At 38.4% G+C, this 16,851-nt stretch overlaps 6 protein-coding genes and 1 non-coding gene across 11 annotated transcripts; 4 read left to right on the forward strand and 3 right to left on the reverse strand.

The window, feature by feature from the left end:
- Window positions 1–1,386: 1,386 nt before the first annotated feature.
- LOC108620721 (larval serum protein 1 beta chain) lies at window positions 1,387–4,026 on the forward strand. The gene is made up of 2 exons (XM_018017645.2): window positions 1,387–1,677; window positions 1,742–4,026. The coding sequence occupies exons 1-2, from the start codon at window positions 1,468–1,470 to the stop codon at window positions 3,896–3,898; spliced, it is 2,367 nt and encodes a 788-aa protein (XP_017873134.2). The 5' UTR covers window positions 1,387–1,467; the 3' UTR covers window positions 3,899–4,026.
- A 346-nt stretch (window positions 4,027–4,372) lies between these two features.
- Tailor (tailor) lies at window positions 4,373–8,345 on the forward strand. Of its 3 annotated transcripts, none has more exons than XM_089462225.1 (9): window positions 4,373–4,898; window positions 6,240–6,341; window positions 6,408–6,882; window positions 6,945–7,169; window positions 7,234–7,340; window positions 7,400–7,535; window positions 7,594–7,770; window positions 7,848–8,049; window positions 8,112–8,345. In XM_089462225.1, exons 2-9 carry the CDS (start codon window positions 6,300–6,302, stop codon window positions 8,287–8,289), a joined length of 1,542 nt encoding a protein of 513 aa, XP_089318351.1. In that variant the 5' UTR covers window positions 4,373–4,898; window positions 6,240–6,299; the 3' UTR covers window positions 8,290–8,345. The 3 variants fall into 3 exon arrangements, with proteins under 3 accessions (XP_089318351.1, XP_089318352.1, XP_089318350.1); XM_089462226.1 differs by having other exon boundaries at window positions 4,373–4,848; XM_089462224.1 differs by lacking the exon at window positions 4,373–4,898 and adding an exon at window positions 5,575–5,862.
- Window positions 4,383–4,548, forward strand: LOC149270530 (U1 spliceosomal RNA). Its single transcript, XR_016268849.1, has one exon. It is a non-coding gene; the product is annotated as a U1 spliceosomal RNA (small nuclear RNA).
- An 11-nt stretch (window positions 8,346–8,356) lies between the features above and the next one.
- On the reverse strand, window positions 8,357–9,507 carry Dpck (Dephospho-CoA kinase). The gene is made up of 3 exons (XM_018017654.2): window positions 9,251–9,507; window positions 8,870–9,161; window positions 8,357–8,795 (listed from the first exon to the last, which is right to left on the reverse strand). The coding sequence occupies exons 1-3, from the start codon at window positions 9,360–9,362 to the stop codon at window positions 8,489–8,491; spliced, it is 711 nt and encodes a 236-aa protein (XP_017873143.1). The 5' UTR covers window positions 9,363–9,507; the 3' UTR covers window positions 8,357–8,488.
- A 65-nt stretch (window positions 9,508–9,572) lies between these two features.
- On the forward strand, window positions 9,573–11,758 carry Ref1 (RNA and export factor binding protein 1). The gene is made up of 4 exons (XM_018017653.2): window positions 9,573–10,003; window positions 10,727–10,931; window positions 10,998–11,195; window positions 11,260–11,758. Exons 1-4 carry the CDS (start codon window positions 9,731–9,733, stop codon window positions 11,415–11,417), a joined length of 834 nt encoding a protein of 277 aa, XP_017873142.1. The 5' UTR covers window positions 9,573–9,730; the 3' UTR covers window positions 11,418–11,758.
- A 260-nt stretch (window positions 11,759–12,018) lies between these two features.
- Window positions 12,019–15,346, reverse strand: LOC108620730 (uncharacterized). 3 transcript variants are annotated; one of them, XM_089462243.1, is made up of 2 exons: window positions 15,187–15,346; window positions 12,019–12,935 (listed from the first exon to the last, which is right to left on the reverse strand). In XM_089462243.1, exon 2 carries the CDS (start codon window positions 12,911–12,913, stop codon window positions 12,551–12,553), a length of 363 nt encoding a protein of 120 aa, XP_089318369.1. In that variant the 5' UTR covers window positions 12,914–12,935; window positions 15,187–15,346; the 3' UTR covers window positions 12,019–12,550. The 3 variants fall into 3 exon arrangements, with proteins under 3 accessions (XP_089318369.1, XP_089318371.1, XP_089318370.1); XM_089462245.1 differs by lacking the exon at window positions 15,187–15,346 and adding an exon at window positions 13,544–13,691; XM_089462244.1 differs by lacking the exon at window positions 15,187–15,346 and adding an exon at window positions 13,110–13,259.
- Window positions 15,347–15,906: 560 nt separating this feature from the next.
- RpL35A (ribosomal protein L35A) lies at window positions 15,907–16,586 on the reverse strand. Its single transcript, XM_089462241.1, has 3 exons — window positions 16,359–16,586; window positions 16,060–16,287; window positions 15,907–15,998 (listed from the first exon to the last, which is right to left on the reverse strand). The coding sequence occupies exons 1-3, from the start codon at window positions 16,584–16,586 to the stop codon at window positions 15,975–15,977; spliced, it is 480 nt and encodes a 159-aa protein (XP_089318367.1). The 3' UTR covers window positions 15,907–15,974.
- Window positions 16,587–16,851: the final 265 nt, after the last annotated feature.

A 16,851-nucleotide genomic window follows, 5' to 3' on the forward strand; every position in this document is an offset into this window, starting at 1 on the left:
GTACTAAATACCTTTTTGGTAGCTGTACGTCTAGTTTGGGCATGGGTTTGTTATACACAAAAATAAAGAAAATAAGAATATATACTATACATATATATATATAATTAAATTGTATATACTACAGATATATACTAAATATTTCTAGTTCTCGAGTCTTTATAAAAGGGAAAAAAAAATCTTTTGAGTACAAAAAGTACTTAAAAACTATTTTAAACTTTTGTTTTATGTTTTTCTTTATACCCAATTTTTGTAATATTATTTTGCATTGAGATTGAAATAAATAGCGAAAGCAAAGCAACAGAGCCATCAAATTATTAGAGATTTTGATAACAACATTTGAGATTTACGTATATTTCTATACAGAGGAATAGGCTTACGACCTGGGGCTCGTTTGAGTTTGTAAGGCAATTGAATATTTGTATAGATTATTTTTCTGCTAAGCGCACAAAAAAGTCCAATAAAAGAAAAGAAAGACGAAAAATACCAAAAAATATAAATAAAAATGAACTCAATTTATAAATACATTTTCGTATAGTATTGAATTAATCTAAATGAATGTAATATCAATATACATACTTATGACTTGCAATGAATAATCCAAATACATACAAACATTTCCATACAATATACATATGAATATGTATATATTTATGTATATACATATTTATGTATGTCTATAGAAGAATTTTCATGTCGATTATAAATTACACAGCTCATTCTGAACTTAAGTAAAATTAGATAGCAGCATTTTTCTGAAAAAAAAAAAATAAAAATCCAAATAAAAAGCAAACTTTCATAATCTTGCAGTGAAATCTCGAAACATAATTAATTAATATGCATGCAAGAACTATTCCATTTTAAACGTTATTAAGCCTCAGACAATAATATACAATATGTAAATCCATTGTAAGTGGAATTAAAAGGCAAAAATCAAAATCACTTGAACAACCTGCTTCGATAGAGGCGAGCCCTTAAAACAAAAACTAAGTGGTAGACAATTGAAACATTGATGTCAATAAGCAGCTTCAACAAAGTTTAATTCAAAACTGCTACAAAACATATTCTAGAAATAAACTTGAAAATAAAAACTAAAAGAAACTAAAACCGAAACAAAGAGACTTGCATTCAATTTTATTCCAATTAGAACAGATGCCAGACTTCATTGCTTGTTGCTTGTTGCTTTAATCAAATTGCTTGCAATTATCGCATGGCAACTGGGCGATTGATAAGATGCGCCAGATGCGCAGCAATTTCGACAAGAGCTGCTAGAGGCACCTGCGATACACTCAGGTGACACTATGAACCTTCACCCACATGGATTCTTTTAGATTTTGAGAGCTGCGTCAGCGTCTGCGTCTGTTTTCTTGGCTATATAAGCCATGGGCTGGGTGCCGAAAAGCAACAGTCTTTAGGTATTGGATTCCAGTTGTGTGTCTAATCCGGAGCAGTTAAGCAGGACGTTTCAACATGAAAATTGGTATTGCATTGTTGGCCTGTTTGGGTCTGGTCGCTGCGGCCAGTTTCCATCAGACGCACGAGGTGAAGATCGCTGACAAAGAATTTCTGGAGAAACAGAAGTTTTTGTTCGAGATCGTCTACCGTGTGGAGGATCCTCTGATGTTCGAAGAGTACATCAAGAAGGGAGAGAAGTTCTACTTTGAGCAGTCCTACTATACTGTAAGTAAATCAATTATCCTTCTAATTCACCGATTTTTAACCTTGCTCAACTACCGGGGCACAGAAATATGACAAGTACATGATGAAGTTCTATGAAGGCTACAAGGCACATTCGTTGCTGCCCAAGGGCGAGTTCTTCGGTGAGCTGGTCAAGACTCACGCCATGCAGGCACGCGGTCTCTTCAACTTCTTCTACTATGCCAAGGACTTCGAAACCTTCATGCACAACGTGTGCTGGGCTCGCATGCATGTCAATGAAGGCATGTTTGTTTATGCTCTGACTTTGGCCGTCATCCACCGTCCGGACTTCCATGGCCTGATTCTGCCCTCCATCTACGAGATATTCCCACAGTACTTCTTCAACAGCAAATTCGTATATGAGGCCGAGAAATTCGACTATGAAATGTGGACCAAGATGAACATGTACGAGAAGGAGTACATGGATGTCTACTACAAGGATTACAAGAATACAAACATGTACCAGAACAACGACTACATGTACATGAAGGACTGGAAGATGTGGCAATGGTGGAAACTGATGGGTTTGGGCGAGCGCTTTTACAGTGAGAACAAGTTCATCCTCCGTGAGAACATCTACGAGTTCAACCAGGACACCAAATGGCAACAGATGATGAAGGATCTGAAGGTCTGGTATATGCCAGTCGACTACAGTCGCGATCTTAACATGTACAACGAGGAATCCAAACTGTCCTACTTCACCGAAGACTTGGGCTGGAACGCATACTGGTACTACCTGAACTTGGACTACTCCTTCTTCCTGGACGGCAACACCTTCGGCCTGAAGAACGATCGTCGTGGTGAGCTGTGGCTGTACACCGTCCACCAACTGCTCTCCCGCTACTACATGGAGCGTCTGTCTCATGGCTATGGCGAAATTCCCGAGTTCTCATGGTACAGCCAGATCGAGATGGGCTACGATCCTCAGCTGATCTACTACAATGGCATTGGCTACAGCTACCGCAAGAACTACTACGAGTTGGAGACCTACGGCAACTTCAAGATGCTGGACAAGATCACCGGCTTCATGACGCGTGTGCAAAACATTATTGACATGGGCTATTATAAGACCGCCGATGGACACATGATCGATCTACGCAAACCTGAATCCGTTGAGTACATTGGCAACATGATGCAGGGTAATATTGACAGCATGGACAAGATGTTCTACCAGTTCTGGTACATGTTTGCCCATATGTACTTCGCCGATGCCGACTACTACCAGATGGAGGTGTACCCCAACGTGATGCTCAACTTCGAGACCATGATGCGTGATCCCATGTACTACATGTTCTACAAGTCGATCGCCCAGATCTACTTCAAGTTCATGCACTATCTGCCCAAATACACTAAGGAACAATTGATGATGCCCGGCGTCACTCTGAAGAATGTGGAAGTCAGCGAGCTGGTCACCTACTTCGATCTGGTTGACTTCGATGTGACCAACCTAATGAACGACAAGATGGTGTTCCATGACGGCAAGTTCGTTTGGGATAAGTCGCTATACGCTCGCCAGATGCGCCTTAACCACAAGCCCTTCACCTACACCTACACTATTGAGTCCGACAAACCCGAGAAGGTTGTTCTGCGTGCATTCATTGGACCCAAATTCGACGAGTTCGGCCGCATGATTTCGCTCACAGAGAACCGCATGAACTTCATGGAAATCGATGAGTTCTACTACGAACTGAAGGCTGGCACCAACATGATCACCCGCAAGTCCAACGACTTCTACTGGACCATCAAGGATCGCACCACCTACAGCGAACTCTACTACTACGTAATGATGGCCTTCGATGGCAAATACGATTTCCCTCTGGACATCAGCGAGGCTCACTGCGGTTTCCCAGACCGCCTCATCTTGCCCATGGGCTGGAAGAAGGGCATGCCTATGCAAATGTTCTTTATGGTTATGCCATACAGCGCACCCGCTAAACACGAACAGTTCTCCACCTTCGACTACACCTACTCTTGCGGCATTGGATCCGGCGCCCGCTTCATCGACGATATGCCTTTCGGATATCCCTTCGATCGCGAGATCGATGAATACGAATTCTATGTGCCCAACATGTACTTCAAGGATGTTCCCATCTACCACGTTGACACAATGGAGCCGTACTACAAATACAAGGGCTATACCAACTATGGTCAATTCGACTATACTTTCTTCCGTGACTACTACACCAAGTACTTCAAGCACTAAAGAGAATCAAGGAGGAAATATAGAGGCACTTTTGATGATGACTACCGAATTCATATGTGGAAATGATTGCAAGAGTTAGATTGTAAGCTGAGCAAAAAGTGAATAAACTTTCGAAAAACACAAGCAAATGCATTTTCTTTTCAAATTTTCTATTGAGATGCAATTTATGAAATCCGTAGAAATACAAAATATTAGCAAATATTCTACTTATCTTTTACCCTTTAGGAATGAACCAATAAAAAATTTAAATATTCACATGTCTTATTATTTTAATACAAAAGTCTGCAGTAAAATATTATTTGCAAACTAAACCTTTTTCATAAAATTCGGCTATGTTCACTAATATACCACTTCAACTCACCACCACGGCTATTAAATTATGTTGCATACTTTGAGGAGCTATATTTCATGAAAATGTTCTTGCAATTCTCATGCAGTTCTGGCAGCACAAACATGGTATGCCAAAGTGAGAGCAGAGAAAAGCATACTTACCTGGCGTAGAGGTTAACCGTGATCACGAAGGCGGTTCCTCCGGAGTGAGGCTTGGTCATTGCACATTCGGCTGAGTTGACCTCTGCGATTATTCCTAATGTGAATAACTCGTGCGTGTAATTTTTGGTAGCCGGGAATGGCGTTCGCGCCGTCCCGACATATATAAATACATTGATTAAGTGGAGTGGTGTGAGGTTGACGGTAGTTAGTGTTATTAATGGGTAAAGTGAGACCCGCGGGTTTATTGGAGTGGGGAATCAAGACCGCTTCCTAAAATTTATTATCAATGTTTGTGCTGGACTTAATTTTTGGGAAGTGTATTTTTTCACGTGACGCACGCATACATAAAATAAAACACAGTAAACATGTTTTAACTTGCTCGGAGTTCCTCATTCCTTAGCTTTGATTTTATTAGATTGGCTAAAAAAAACACTCATCACATCTGTTTTTGACAACGGGTAAGGATAGAATCCGGACAGAAATATTGCCAGCTACGTCTTTGTAAAAGGTAAACTTTTTTCAGAAATTTCGTAGTGTCAGCAACATTTTTCGCAAATTCGAAATATCGGAATCTTTACTGGGTATTCCAATTTTGTGAAAAATGGCGCAAATATGTTTGATGTTTTTGTACATTTTACTCTGTGCATTCATATTCGGCCTGCAGTTCTTCCATCGTGAAAATAGTTTGCTTGCACATAAATCTCCCAAATGGTCTAGCATTGCGTGTTTTTTTTTTTTGTTGCGTGAGCGCGCGTAATAACTTAAACGGGGTAATAAGCTTTTTGGACAATGGTTACTAACCAGATGCAGATGTATAATTTTTCAAACTAGAGGTGCAGTGAAAAATATCGATAAAAAATATATAGGGCTACCACTTTTTCATCATTTTTGTATCGATGTTGGCAAAATAAGAGAAAAAGTCATACATTTCAAAAGAAAAACAAGATTTCCCTATTCCCGCCATTTATAAATTTATTCCGTAATTGATAGTGAAGCCAGATTTGACGGGTTGAAGCGAAACTGCCAACACTAAAACTGGTTTCAAACAACATATAAAATTAACAACAACTGTAAGAAATAAAAAATTAGCTTGACAAAAATGTTCAGAATTTCTGAAAAGCTAAGGCTCCCGCTTTTTTTTTATATTCCCGCAATCGGTTTAAAAAAAATCTGGTTTGACGTGAAATAAGCTGAAATGACGTCTGTGATTTGTACCTGACAACCCTGCTAGCAAAAAAAATATAGAAGCATGAGTTGATATACATATGTATGTATGTACATATGTATATTTTACTGGTGCGGATTCATGCGCGCTTTAAAACGTACTTCTTTCGTTTTTGATTTTCGTTGGAACTTGGATTACTCTCAATAAACTTAAAATGAACACCTGGTTTAATAAAGCTATCTACGATAATGCTGAGCGATTATACTATGAGGCAATAGATGCAGGCAAACTAGAACGCGAAATTGGAGTGAGTTAACTTAAGCAAAAGCTTTTTTGCGCAAGACGAGCAGCTTTATGTTGAATCAAAGAATTTGTGTGATAACACAGAAAATAATATAAATAACGCTTTGGTCTCCAGCTTTATTGTATAATTAAACTTTGTAAATTTAAAATGAAGTCATTTACTCACGTATATACATACATATGTGCATAGGTGCATGTAAATATGTACGAGTATATGTAGATGTGCCCACTGGCGCTTTTATAGTTGTGTTGCGTGCTTAGTGGTGTAGCTTTAACCGGCAAACTTTTTTGTGGGTGGCAACACTAGGCGAATCAGCTGTTGCTGCGCTCTTCTTTGTTTATTTAAACATTTAATTTTGTGATTTTTTGAATATTGCACAGAAATCCACCTGCACCGTTCCCATTATCACTGCGACAAAAAAGAGCAAAAAACGTAGGGCGATGGCCGAAAACCAACAGCAACAACAAAATAAGTTATTATACGTGAGTATACGTGGTTAAATTGTCTTGAGCCCAAGTGACAAAAGAAAAAATTCATTTGAATTATAGTTGAATCCCCTGACATTGGAAGCGAACTTCTTTTTGGAAACATTAGAAGAAGTTAATCGCCAAAATCAACTTCAACTAGATCCACATTTGACGCATCTACTGGAGCGCATTGTTGTTGGTATTGAAACATTTTTAGACAAGAAGCCTACGTACATAGTACCCAAGAAAGCGCAACAGGTCTCCCAAGAGCATCCAAATATAACATCAGATGCTGGCGGACTAACCTTTGTGCCGCCCAATGAGTTACTGAAAATCAAGAGAACATTTAACTGTACCGCTTGCACGTACCGCATCGTAGGGACAACAATTAGCAAAGCAGTGGCACATCTGGCTGAACAACATCCGAATCCGAATCCGAATCCTCATTCTACACAAAATGGCAACGTTAATGAACAGCGCCCGATGACTACGAAGCAAGAGAAAAAACGAGCAGAGGTGGAAGCACGCACCAAGTTGAATGTAAATCTGCCGAAAAGTAAGTGATAAATAGTTATAAATTAACATGCTTTTAACTATTTTATTATTGTTTCTCTTCAGAGGTTAAGGCCCTGGCACTGGATGACATGAGTGACATGATTCGCGATAAGTATCAGGTTGCGGATAAGCTGAAAGTAATGCCCCAGTATGATAAGATTGAAGAGGATTTATGTAGGCTGATTGCGCCCGCGTTTGCTAACGATCCAGTTCGAATATATAAATTTGGTTCACGGATAACTGGCATTGGAACCCGCTCATCAGATTTGGATGTATTCATAGACATTGGTTTGTATATAATAATGAGTTCCAAAAGTGATTGTTTAATTATAAAACTAAACATTTAAAACAGGCAACAGTTTTCACCTATTTGAGCATCGAGCTGGCAAGAATACCATTGCCAAGCTTCGGGTACTGCGGGGATTGTTCGTAGACAGCGACGACTGGCGTATAATTAATGTAGAAATTTCATCTTTCATTTTATAAAGACTGTTAATTTTTGTCCGTTTGTTAATTAGGTAATCGAACAGGCGCGTGTGCCCATAATTAAAACGTGTCATCTATCATCTGGCATTGAGTGTGATATATGTTTAAATAGCTTGGGTTTTTGCAACACAACCTTACTCAAATATATATTCGAGACGCAGCCATTAGGTAAGTTAATTAGATATTTGTTTAAAAAAATAATATTCGATCAAATTTATTTTTGCAGCCCAGTATATGTGCATTTTCTTAAAAACCTGGCTGGAGCGCTGCAGGTTGACAGAACAAATAACCACATATAGCATGGCCCTAATGGTTATCTATTACTTACAAAGCAGACAGCTACTGCCATCGATTGCATTACTACAGCAGGGGGAATCAATGTCTACAAAGCAATTTGTAGGACGTGAGTGCTGTCGCTGCTGATAATAACATTTAACAATTAGCTGTACTTTCCCCTTTAAACGTTTCGATTGCTTGCAGCTTGGATTACGAACTTTCAACAGAAGTCACTCAGTGAACTGGGAATGCAGCAGATAGAGGTAACAGTGCCCGTGCTCAAAGAATATTTAAAAGATTTCTTTAAGTTCTATGCAACGTTCAACTATGAACGAAATATGGTTTGCCCATATTTTGGCAAGAAACATATACTTATTTCGCGCATAGAAAAGGAGATGCCGAAAAGGTAAATAGAGATTGATTTATAAGTATAAAATTAGTCGCTGACTGATTTACTTTTCCATTTAGGTATGTTGATTATGCAAATCAAAATCCAGAGTGCGCATTACAACTTCGGAAGCCAATGGTTGTTCAAGATCCGATACAATTAAATCATAATGTGACAAAGGCGGTGACGAAATATGCGTTACAAAAATTGATTGATTACTGCGAGCAAACAGAGTCGTTACTTTATAGTAGTGTATAAACCTTTTTCATAAAATCTTTCAAATTATTAAATGCTAATTGCCGTGATAGAATCAAGCAGAATCGTATTTATTTAAAACCTTTGGTATTGCGGCATTTTATTACACAGTTGTGTGACTGTGTGAGCATTATAAAAACAAATAGAAATACATAAATATTGATAATGAACACACAATTACAAACACACATAGTACTAAAATTCAAAAGCGCCAGGACTTGGGCCACAGATCAAATGTTGCACTTAGGAAAACAATTGCAAAGACTATTATCAAGATGGCCCCAAGAAGTGAGAAGCGATTGTACCAATGCTGTTTGCTCTCCTGCATCATGGTATAAATGCGCATGGCAGCTTCCTCCGTGGCAAGTATGCTGCCATTGTTATCAACAACAAAATGTGACTTCTCACACTTTTTCTCTAGCGGCATTTGCGACTCGATCCGATTAACCGCCTCCGTTTCGGACAGTTCATTGCGTGCCAACAATCGTTGCAGCTGTTTTTCCGAGTCACTGCATTTTAATAAATATGTTTTATGTATTATTAAATATATACATATATGCAAAAAGGTAATTGCTAGGCCTACCAGGACACAGTCACGATTTTGTGTATAAAATCCATAAGTATGCCTGTCTCAAAGAGTAATGGCAAGTCCAGAACGATCCAAGCATGACCAGACATAAATAGTTTGAATACACGCCAAAAGATAGTGCGATGTATTACGGGATGCGTAATCTGATTCAGTTTCCCACGCAATTCCTTATTCTCAAAGATCATTCGTCCTAGTACGGCCCGATTTAATTCTTTGCTGGGCAGCAATACTTCGTCACCAAAGGTGGCACGAATCTTCTGCCAGCATGGCTGACCTGGTTCTACAACTGTGGGGGCGTCACGTATTGTTAATTTAAGCTGAGGTACGCTAATTGAGCGGTCAATTACAACATCCCGTAAGAGATGTATGACTTACTCTCCCTAGCTATTTTATCCGCATCAATAACTGGAATGCCTTGGCGCTCAAAGACTTTAGTGACGGTACTTTTCCCCGTAGCTATTCCACCAGTTACAGCCACAATAAACATATCGAAGCAAAAGAAATAAGTATTTTGGAATGTTTTACAGCCTCTTCAGTTATTGTTGACAGTTGTGTAAATTTTCGTCTTGTAATCGGTATAAGGTTGTGAACTTATCGATTTGTTAAAAAGTTACGTCAGACGTTTTCCAGCACTGAGAAGCATATATTTTTAATGTTATACAGCACGTTTTTTCATTGAAAAGTCAGCCATCTTTAAATTTAATACATTTTCGTTCTCGTGCGTCGTTTTCATCAGTTGGCGAAATTTTCACGCGTTTGTGTTAAAAAGTTGTTAGCAGCGCGCATTTAATATCAGTTTCAGGAAACTTTTAAGGATCGCTTTAGCATCTGAAAAATAAACATCAAATAAGAAAAATGGTGGATAAAATTGAAATGAGTTTGGATGATATCATTAAGTCAACGCGCTCACAGAAAAAACCGCAGGGTGGTCGCGGTGGGCCGGGTGGAGCTCGCCGGCCTGCTGGTCAACAGCGTTTTGGTACTGGAGGACCACGTCGTGGAGGCGGACCGGGAGCCGGCTCCCCACGTAAAGCGGGCCCCGCTAGTGGTGCCGGCGGTGTGCTCAAAGGTCGCCGCGGTGGTGGTGGCGGCGGTAGTGGCGTCATACAGAAGCCTCGGCTCGCACGGGTAATTGAACGTTACGTTTTGTCATGTAGAGAGCCAAAAAGCAGCACAATATCCATGCACATGCATAAAAAGGACAGCCCAAGTTGGAAACTCATGATTCTTAGCCAATTTCACATAAAATGATTATAAACAAACACAGATATAAAATATGCTAACAGCTGCAAATACACGGATACAAAATGGCCACCGTATGCAGAATAAGCGGTATCTGCACCGTTATTTGTACCATGTACCATGTGGACAGACAGCTGCAAAATGGCGGCTTCTAGTGGGCAAAAAAAGATTTGAAAAAATATTAACAAACAAAAACAATTCACTACCGCACTGTTTGGTTGTGTTATGGATGACGCGGCAACATCAGAACTAGAACTACACAACACAATTGCGTCGAAATCGAATTCATTTATGTATTTAAAAGTTTTACAGCACAACATTTCGTTTGAGGATTTCGCGCTTGTTGCGTTTTTTTCTTTGTAATCCCCGTTTATAACACGTTTAATATTTTTTTACGCTTGCCAAACCAAGCAAAAAGTGGCAGTCAATCAATGTACATTCATGCATATTTAGTGTTTCTGCATTGCTTCGATGGCGTCCTCTTGATGTGGCTAGGATACAACAACTGCTGCTGCTGCTACTACATCTCCCACATATTTGATCAGAAACTTCTCCCCACGCGTTCCGTTCGAATCAACCAACAAATCTTCTACCTAATCCCCCCTTTAGGGTGATGTAAACAGCGCTTGGAAACATGATATGTACGATGGTCCAAAACGAAATAGTAGTGCTGGCAACAGTACAGGGCCAACACGTTTGATAGTCGGCAATTTGGACTATGGAGTTTCAAATACGGACATTAAGGAGCTGTTCAACGACTTTGGACCGATGAAGAAAGCTGCCGTGCACTATGATCGGTCAGGTCGCTCGTTGGGTAAGACAATGCGTACACATTATCTGTAGAATGTCTTACATAATATGTTTGTATAATTTGGTATAGGCACCGCTGATGTTATATTCGAGCGTCGCTCTGATGCCCTTAAAGCAATCAAGCAGTATCATGGTGTACCCTTGGACGGTCGTCCCATGACCATTCAGCTTGCCGTATCAGATGTTGCCGCACTTACACGTCCAGTGCCCTCCGATGATGTGAAACGTCGTGTGGGCAACGCCGCAGGATCGCAATTTAAACGTGGTGGTATGTACGACTAAAGAAAAAAGGAATTTCTTCTATATCACGAATTATTGATATTTAATTTCAGGCGGCCAGGCAGGGGGTGGACCACGTCGTGGTAGTTTCCGACGCCCAGCTGGTGCAAAACCAGCTGCTGGCGGCCAACGTCGCGAGAGGAAAGCTGCTCCAACTGCTGAAGAACTAGATGCTGAATTAGATTCGTATATTAATGACATGAAGATCTAATTAAATTTAGTCTGAACACTTAGCCTAAACACACAATATTGGACTTAATATTATGGTTCAACAACAAGAACAATTCAACGAACCGAACTTGTTCGAGAACAGCTTTAGTCATAATATCTTGCATAATTTTTCATTTAAATTATTCATAACGCTGTTTGGGTTCGCGCATTAAATGATTTGTTAAATATCTCGATGTGGCGCCCTTCTAGTTAATAATTCATAAATACATACTGATTGATGTATTTATTCGTAAACTAATTTTACTTCATAAAAACACATTGACACAACGGTCATAATAATTGTATAATCAGGTATAATAAATATTAGATATAATACGAAAACTCAAGATAAATCACTGTATAATTTGAATGTATGTCTTCGAATGTACGTGCCACTAGAATAAAGCATTTCAGACCCTGACAAATATATACAAAAGGAAGACAAATGTGCATTTTAACTGCGATCTTTAGACCAATATTGCTCGACATATATTATTCAGCAGCTAAGGGTGGATAACATGGAGATTTTTTATTTAATAGATCAAAGTTGATTTTTGTATTATCTTGCCTTACTTATTCTGAGCCAGAATATAACAAAACAATTTAAATTTTAATTTTAATTATTTTTATTTTTTGCAATAATACATATGTGTAATTATAAACGATTTTAGAACAAATTTTGCAGACTGTTTCAAATTTCAATTGGACACTTAAGTACAAATGCAAAGTTTGGTTCGATTCTCTAATGTATTGTACGTACGTTAGAGTTGTTTCTTTTATCGGGGCGGATTCGCGAGTCACTTAAAGTTTAAACAATCGTGTATGTCGACTTAAATAGCTTGCTTAGTAGAACAAAAATAAAACGAAGAAAATAAAATTAGAGAGCGGGATTAAGTTCTGCAATCAAATCGCAGTATCTTTTAAACATTTTGCATAATAGCCAATTGGAATTTAAATATGAATGCATAAGCTATATATGTATATGTATATTAAGCGATTTATATTTATAGATGTATAATGGGATTTAGGATGCCTTGGTGTGTGTTTGTGTGTGAGAGTGTATGCATATGCATGAGTGTGTAAGAGCGTCAATAAATGCGTAGCCACACATGTAAACTATTTTGCTGGGCTTCTCTACCAGAAACCGCCCGATGAGTAACCACCGGGAGGAACACGTCCGCGCGGCTGATCATTTGTCGCCTTGTTGCCATTGGTACTGGGCGTCTCTTTGGGCGGGCTGACAGGTGCTGGTTTTGGCTCCTCCTTTTGATTGGCTGCCTCATCACGTAGCTTTTCCACTACTTTGTTTGCATCGGTTGAGCCAATGCAGGCATTTAAATTGGAAGAGTTTTGCTGATTGAATTTCGGGCGTGGTGCATTCACTGAAATTTCAGGCTCCGAAAAAATGTTCGTATGTCCGCCACCTGGGGGTTTGAGTACACGGCTGGAAGGACGAGCACTGGTACTCAAGCCAATTTTCAGTTCGGTGGATGTCATAATAACTGTTTATTAGTATTAGCTGAAATCGCACAAAAAAATTAAAATATATTAATAGTACGTAGATAAACATTGATTGATTTCTTTTTTAAAGCCAGCAAATAGCAATTTTTTTTTTATTTTAAATAATGAGAGATACTTTCTAGAGAGACTGTAAATGCGAACTCATTTATCTAGTGTGTCCAAATGTACATACAGAATACGAAACCGTCACGCCTCTTACAAAAGCTGAAAAATAATGTAGTAACAATGATGACTGGCGTCGGCCAACTGAACCATGGGGGAAAATGCCAGAATAGAGAGAAACGTTTAACAACAGATGCAGACAACAGCAGAATGGAACATTCGCACTAGCATTCCCCCTCTCGCCCTTCCTTCCAACTCATTTCCTCACCAATACAAACACACAGACGAGCTATTCACATTTATATAGAAACATACATACATCATTTTATCTCTATTTTTGAGCGCTAGCTTTTTTTTTTAATTTTTTTTTTGCACTTTCCCGTTAACTATAATTGCCGGCCTGCAAACCGCGCACTTTCTTAGCGTTGGTAATTTGAGTTTTTGGATTTTATTTTGATATGCATATTGTGCGCGGAGAATTACTGAACAACATTTTAAGCTTACTGAAATGGGCCTTCAATAGAAGAAATTTAGTTTGTGCTTAAGATGCAACTTGAAGACTCTCCAGTTGCTCTCAGTTTTTCATTCAATGTTGTCAAGTTTTTGGCAAGTGCGTTGCTCAGCAAAGAGTCAGTTTAGACAGGGGGGGATTGAGGTCAATGTGGAGCCACAATATGCGAAGAGATTTGCGAGTGTTGTAAAACGCGGGTTGTGATGCGTCATGCTTTGTGGGAGGCAACAAGCATGCATGAGTTTTCCCCCGGGGTGCACACACACAACCACAAATATGTTGAGGAATGGATGTTTGTATGTACAGAGAGACAGACAGGCAAATGTATAGGTATATATGGAAGTGAGTAGAACAAAGCGAAGGGAATGACCGATTAATACAAAAAGTCAAAGATCTCAAAATAACAGACTTCAATCTTTTCCAATAACTAGCACTATAACAAATCGTGAAAAAAATGATTTTGATAATTATTGATGCGTCAACTTCTATTTTCTGTATTGGTCACGTCGACCAGCCCTATTCAGCTACAGGTAACTCATACAAATGCTTTTACTGTTACTTCTATTACTATTATTTATAGCGGCTGTATCAGTGTGTGTGTAAGTATTTACGTTGAAATTATGAGTAATGAACAGTGCGCAATCTGGATAAAACTTGAAATTGGACGTTCGCCATTTGATTCGAACCTCATACGCTTTTGTGTTACAATTTTGTTATTGTTTCGAAGCCTTTGTTTATTGCCTAATGACAAGACGCAAGCGGACGTTTAAATAAATATGGGTAAAATACATTAAAACAGACATGGTCATGTGTCATATATTCAATGGCTATTGAAGGTATATAACAAAAAGCAAATCTTGCTTAACCAGTGACGACCAACCTATATTTATTTACCACTTTATCTAATGAGCACAGGCAAACAAAAAAGTGACCCGAAGCAGCGTCGACCATTTCCACAAAATGCAAAAAAAATAAATAAATAAAAAAAATAAAAATAAATAAAATTATGAACTCACACGCTGACACAATTTGAGAGCCATACGTACACATATATGTACACGTACATGGTTGTATGTATGCCTTGTTTAGCGAGTGCTAAAAGTTCGGTTAAAACTGCCTGTAGCTAGTTTTTGGCGATATTAAGTTCGAAGCGTGCAGCCGCTAGCCTAAAAAGCAAAATGCAAACATGGCTTCTAAAGCAGCAACTGCCCATTTTGCCTGGGTATGGCAAATGGAGCGTCATCGAGAATATCGGGAGAATGGTATGTGCTGCGTTATTTTTATGCTCACAATATGTATGTATGTACAAATAGCTGTGCTAAATAAAACTTAAGAGCAGCTGCACTTGATATATACATGTACATATTGATATACATATATGTGTATACACACACTAATACGATAGCCAAAGCAAAAGCCTTTCATCATTATCAATAGCATCATCGTCAACAAGATGCATACATATGCAGGTATGTATATGTATGCAGTTAGTTCGGTTGTGCTATAAATTCCATGACACAAACACAAGAGTATGAAGTTGTCTTGCGGAAAATTATTGATTTTGTTTAGAGCCGCATTCCACAAGTTTATGCTAATTATTGCTTTAATGATTTACACTATGAAATGTGTTGCTTACCCTTTTTATTTATTCAGAAAATGTGCCTTGTTACTCCGTACGTATAAATTAACTAGTAATGCACACTGAAAAACGACGCCACCTTCTCAAATGAACGGTTTATTTAAAATGGACTACAACAGTGTGACCGTAGGAGCTAACGCAAATATGTCAAATAACTTAAATACTAGACATATTTGCTAACATAACCGGTAGCAGCTTTCTGTTAACCGATTTAGAAAACAATTTTATTATTTTAATAGAAGTATTTGTGTAAAAATTAAAATTTATAAATACAGATATATTTTCAATAAATTTTAGTTTTAGTTTAACTACGCAAAATTTATGTCAGATTATCAAAGTTGTTTTTTAATACTAAAAAACAACTTTTTTACAACTTTGATAATCTGACATCACATATATTAGATGATGATTTATAAAAAGCTAATTTTATAATAAATATCAACTGGAACCTAGTAAATAACGAAAACAATTTTAAACATTAAAGTGATAACTTTATTGTAAAAATAATCAGCTGATAAGCTATCGATAGCTTCGATTACTCTAACATGAATATCGAAAAAGGGCAATTATTTAAATTGTAAGGAGCGATTGAACTTGGCTTATTACCCTGATTATAACAAAAGAGGCTTGTCCCATTGACTTTTTCCCCCCGCACCCAAATAGAGAAGGCACTAGTTTACGTTATCAACAAAATAATTAAAATTCTGTTGCTTGTAATTAAATTTAAATTGTTTCATTTATTATAGAAAACGGATTTCGCAGGTCATTTAAAGTTATTAATTAACTTAGATCCTTGATGGGTACAGCATCTAAAAAGAAAAGTGCATAAGTTAAACCACTTTAAAAACACCCAAATTATTTGTTACGTACAATGCGAATGCGGTGACCCATGGCATGACCGGGCAAATTCCTGTTGAAGCGTGCACGCACGGATCCAGTGTTGCCGTGGATGCGGGTAACCTTGCCCCAAACAGCGCGGACACGAGTCTTGCGCTCAGGATGCTGAGGTACACACTTCTTGGTCTGCGCTTTGTAGACATACACGCAGCGCTTGCCAACATAGAATTGGCCGTGTTCCTTGCGACGAGCACCCTCAATCTGGCAATACATATTTAAATAATCTTAGTTATAAATTTATATGTATTATAGACAAGACGATATAAGCTTACCTTAAGGATAGCATGGTTCTCGTGCTGGTTCCTCAAACCGCGCTTGTAGCCGGTGAAGACAGCCTTTGCGAACAGACGGCCATGACGTTTATATTTCTTGGTCGACACTTTCGTCTCAGTGGCGACAGCCTTCTCTGCCTTTGGGGCCTTAGCGGCCTTTGGCGCTTTAGCTGCTTTGGGTGCCTTTGCGGCCTTAGACGCAGCGGGCTTAGCTTGTGTGTCAGCCATAGTTCACTAAAAATATTCACAAAAAAGAAATTAAAGTTAAAACATTGCGTAAAAATCGGATATTATTCAAAAAGATTTTTGACATTTGTTTTGATTGCCAGTCTTATGGGACACTTGGGGTTTAGCCATAAACATCAGAACGGTTACACTTTGTAAGGGCAAATAAAATATTTAGTGACACACTACACATATTGATCTATGCAGAGTCACAATAATTTTTAGATTTGATCGTAATATTCCTGTATATTTTGATATTTTATAACGC

The sequence above is a fragment of the Drosophila arizonae genome, chromosome 2, assembly GCF_054131065.1.
Source record: "Drosophila arizonae isolate 15081-1271.41 chromosome 2, UAZ_ARI_1.0, whole genome shotgun sequence".
In the NCBI taxonomy this organism is placed as follows: domain Eukaryota; kingdom Metazoa; phylum Arthropoda; class Insecta; order Diptera; family Drosophilidae; genus Drosophila; species Drosophila arizonae.

Bases quoted from the DNA above. Each gene is read 5' to 3' on its own strand.
- LOC108620721 (XM_018017645.2), top strand. From the start codon at position 1,468: ATGAAAATTGGTATTGCATTGTTGGCCTGTTTGGGTCTGGTCGCTGCG. The intron at 1,678-1,741 runs GTAAGTAAATCA...ACCGGGGCACAG, and splicing joins TTGAGCAGTCCTACTATACT to AAATATGACAAGTACATGAT.
- Tailor (XM_089462224.1), top strand. From the start codon at position 5,770: ATGAACACCTGGTTTAATAAAGCTATCTACGATAATGCTGAGCGATTA. The intron at 6,342-6,407 runs GTGAGTATACGT...TTTGAATTATAG, and splicing joins AACAAAATAAGTTATTATAC to TTGAATCCCCTGACATTGGA. The intron at 7,771-7,847 runs GTGAGTGCTGTC...GATTGCTTGCAG, and splicing joins TACAAAGCAATTTGTAGGAC to CTTGGATTACGAACTTTCAA.
- Dpck (XM_018017654.2), bottom strand. From the start codon at position 9,362: ATGTTTATTGTGGCTGTAACTGGTGGAATAGCTACGGGGAAAAGTACC. The intron at 9,162-9,250 runs GTAAGTCATACA...ACGCCCCCACAG, and splicing joins GGATAAAATAGCTAGGGAGA to TTGTAGAACCAGGTCAGCCA. The intron at 8,796-8,869 runs GTAGGCCTAGCA...ATTAAAATGCAG, and splicing joins AAAATCGTGACTGTGTCCTG to TGACTCGGAAAAACAGCTGC.
- Ref1 (XM_018017653.2), top strand. From the start codon at position 9,731: ATGGTGGATAAAATTGAAATGAGTTTGGATGATATCATTAAGTCAACG. The intron at 10,004-10,726 runs GTAATTGAACGT...TCCCCCCTTTAG, and splicing joins AGAAGCCTCGGCTCGCACGG to GGTGATGTAAACAGCGCTTG. The intron at 10,932-10,997 runs GTAAGACAATGC...AATTTGGTATAG, and splicing joins TCGGTCAGGTCGCTCGTTGG to GCACCGCTGATGTTATATTC.
- LOC108620730 (XM_089462243.1), bottom strand. From the start codon at position 12,913: ATGACATCCACCGAACTGAAAATTGGCTTGAGTACCAGTGCTCGTCCT.
- RpL35A (XM_089462241.1), bottom strand. From the start codon at position 16,586: ATGGCTGACACACAAGCTAAGCCCGCTGCGTCTAAGGCCGCAAAGGCA. The intron at 16,288-16,358 runs GTAAGCTTATAT...ATGTATTGCCAG, and splicing joins AGAACCATGCTATCCTTAAG to ATTGAGGGTGCTCGTCGCAA. The intron at 15,999-16,059 runs GTACGTAACAAA...TTTTCTTTTTAG, and splicing joins TGGGTCACCGCATTCGCATT to ATGCTGTACCCATCAAGGAT.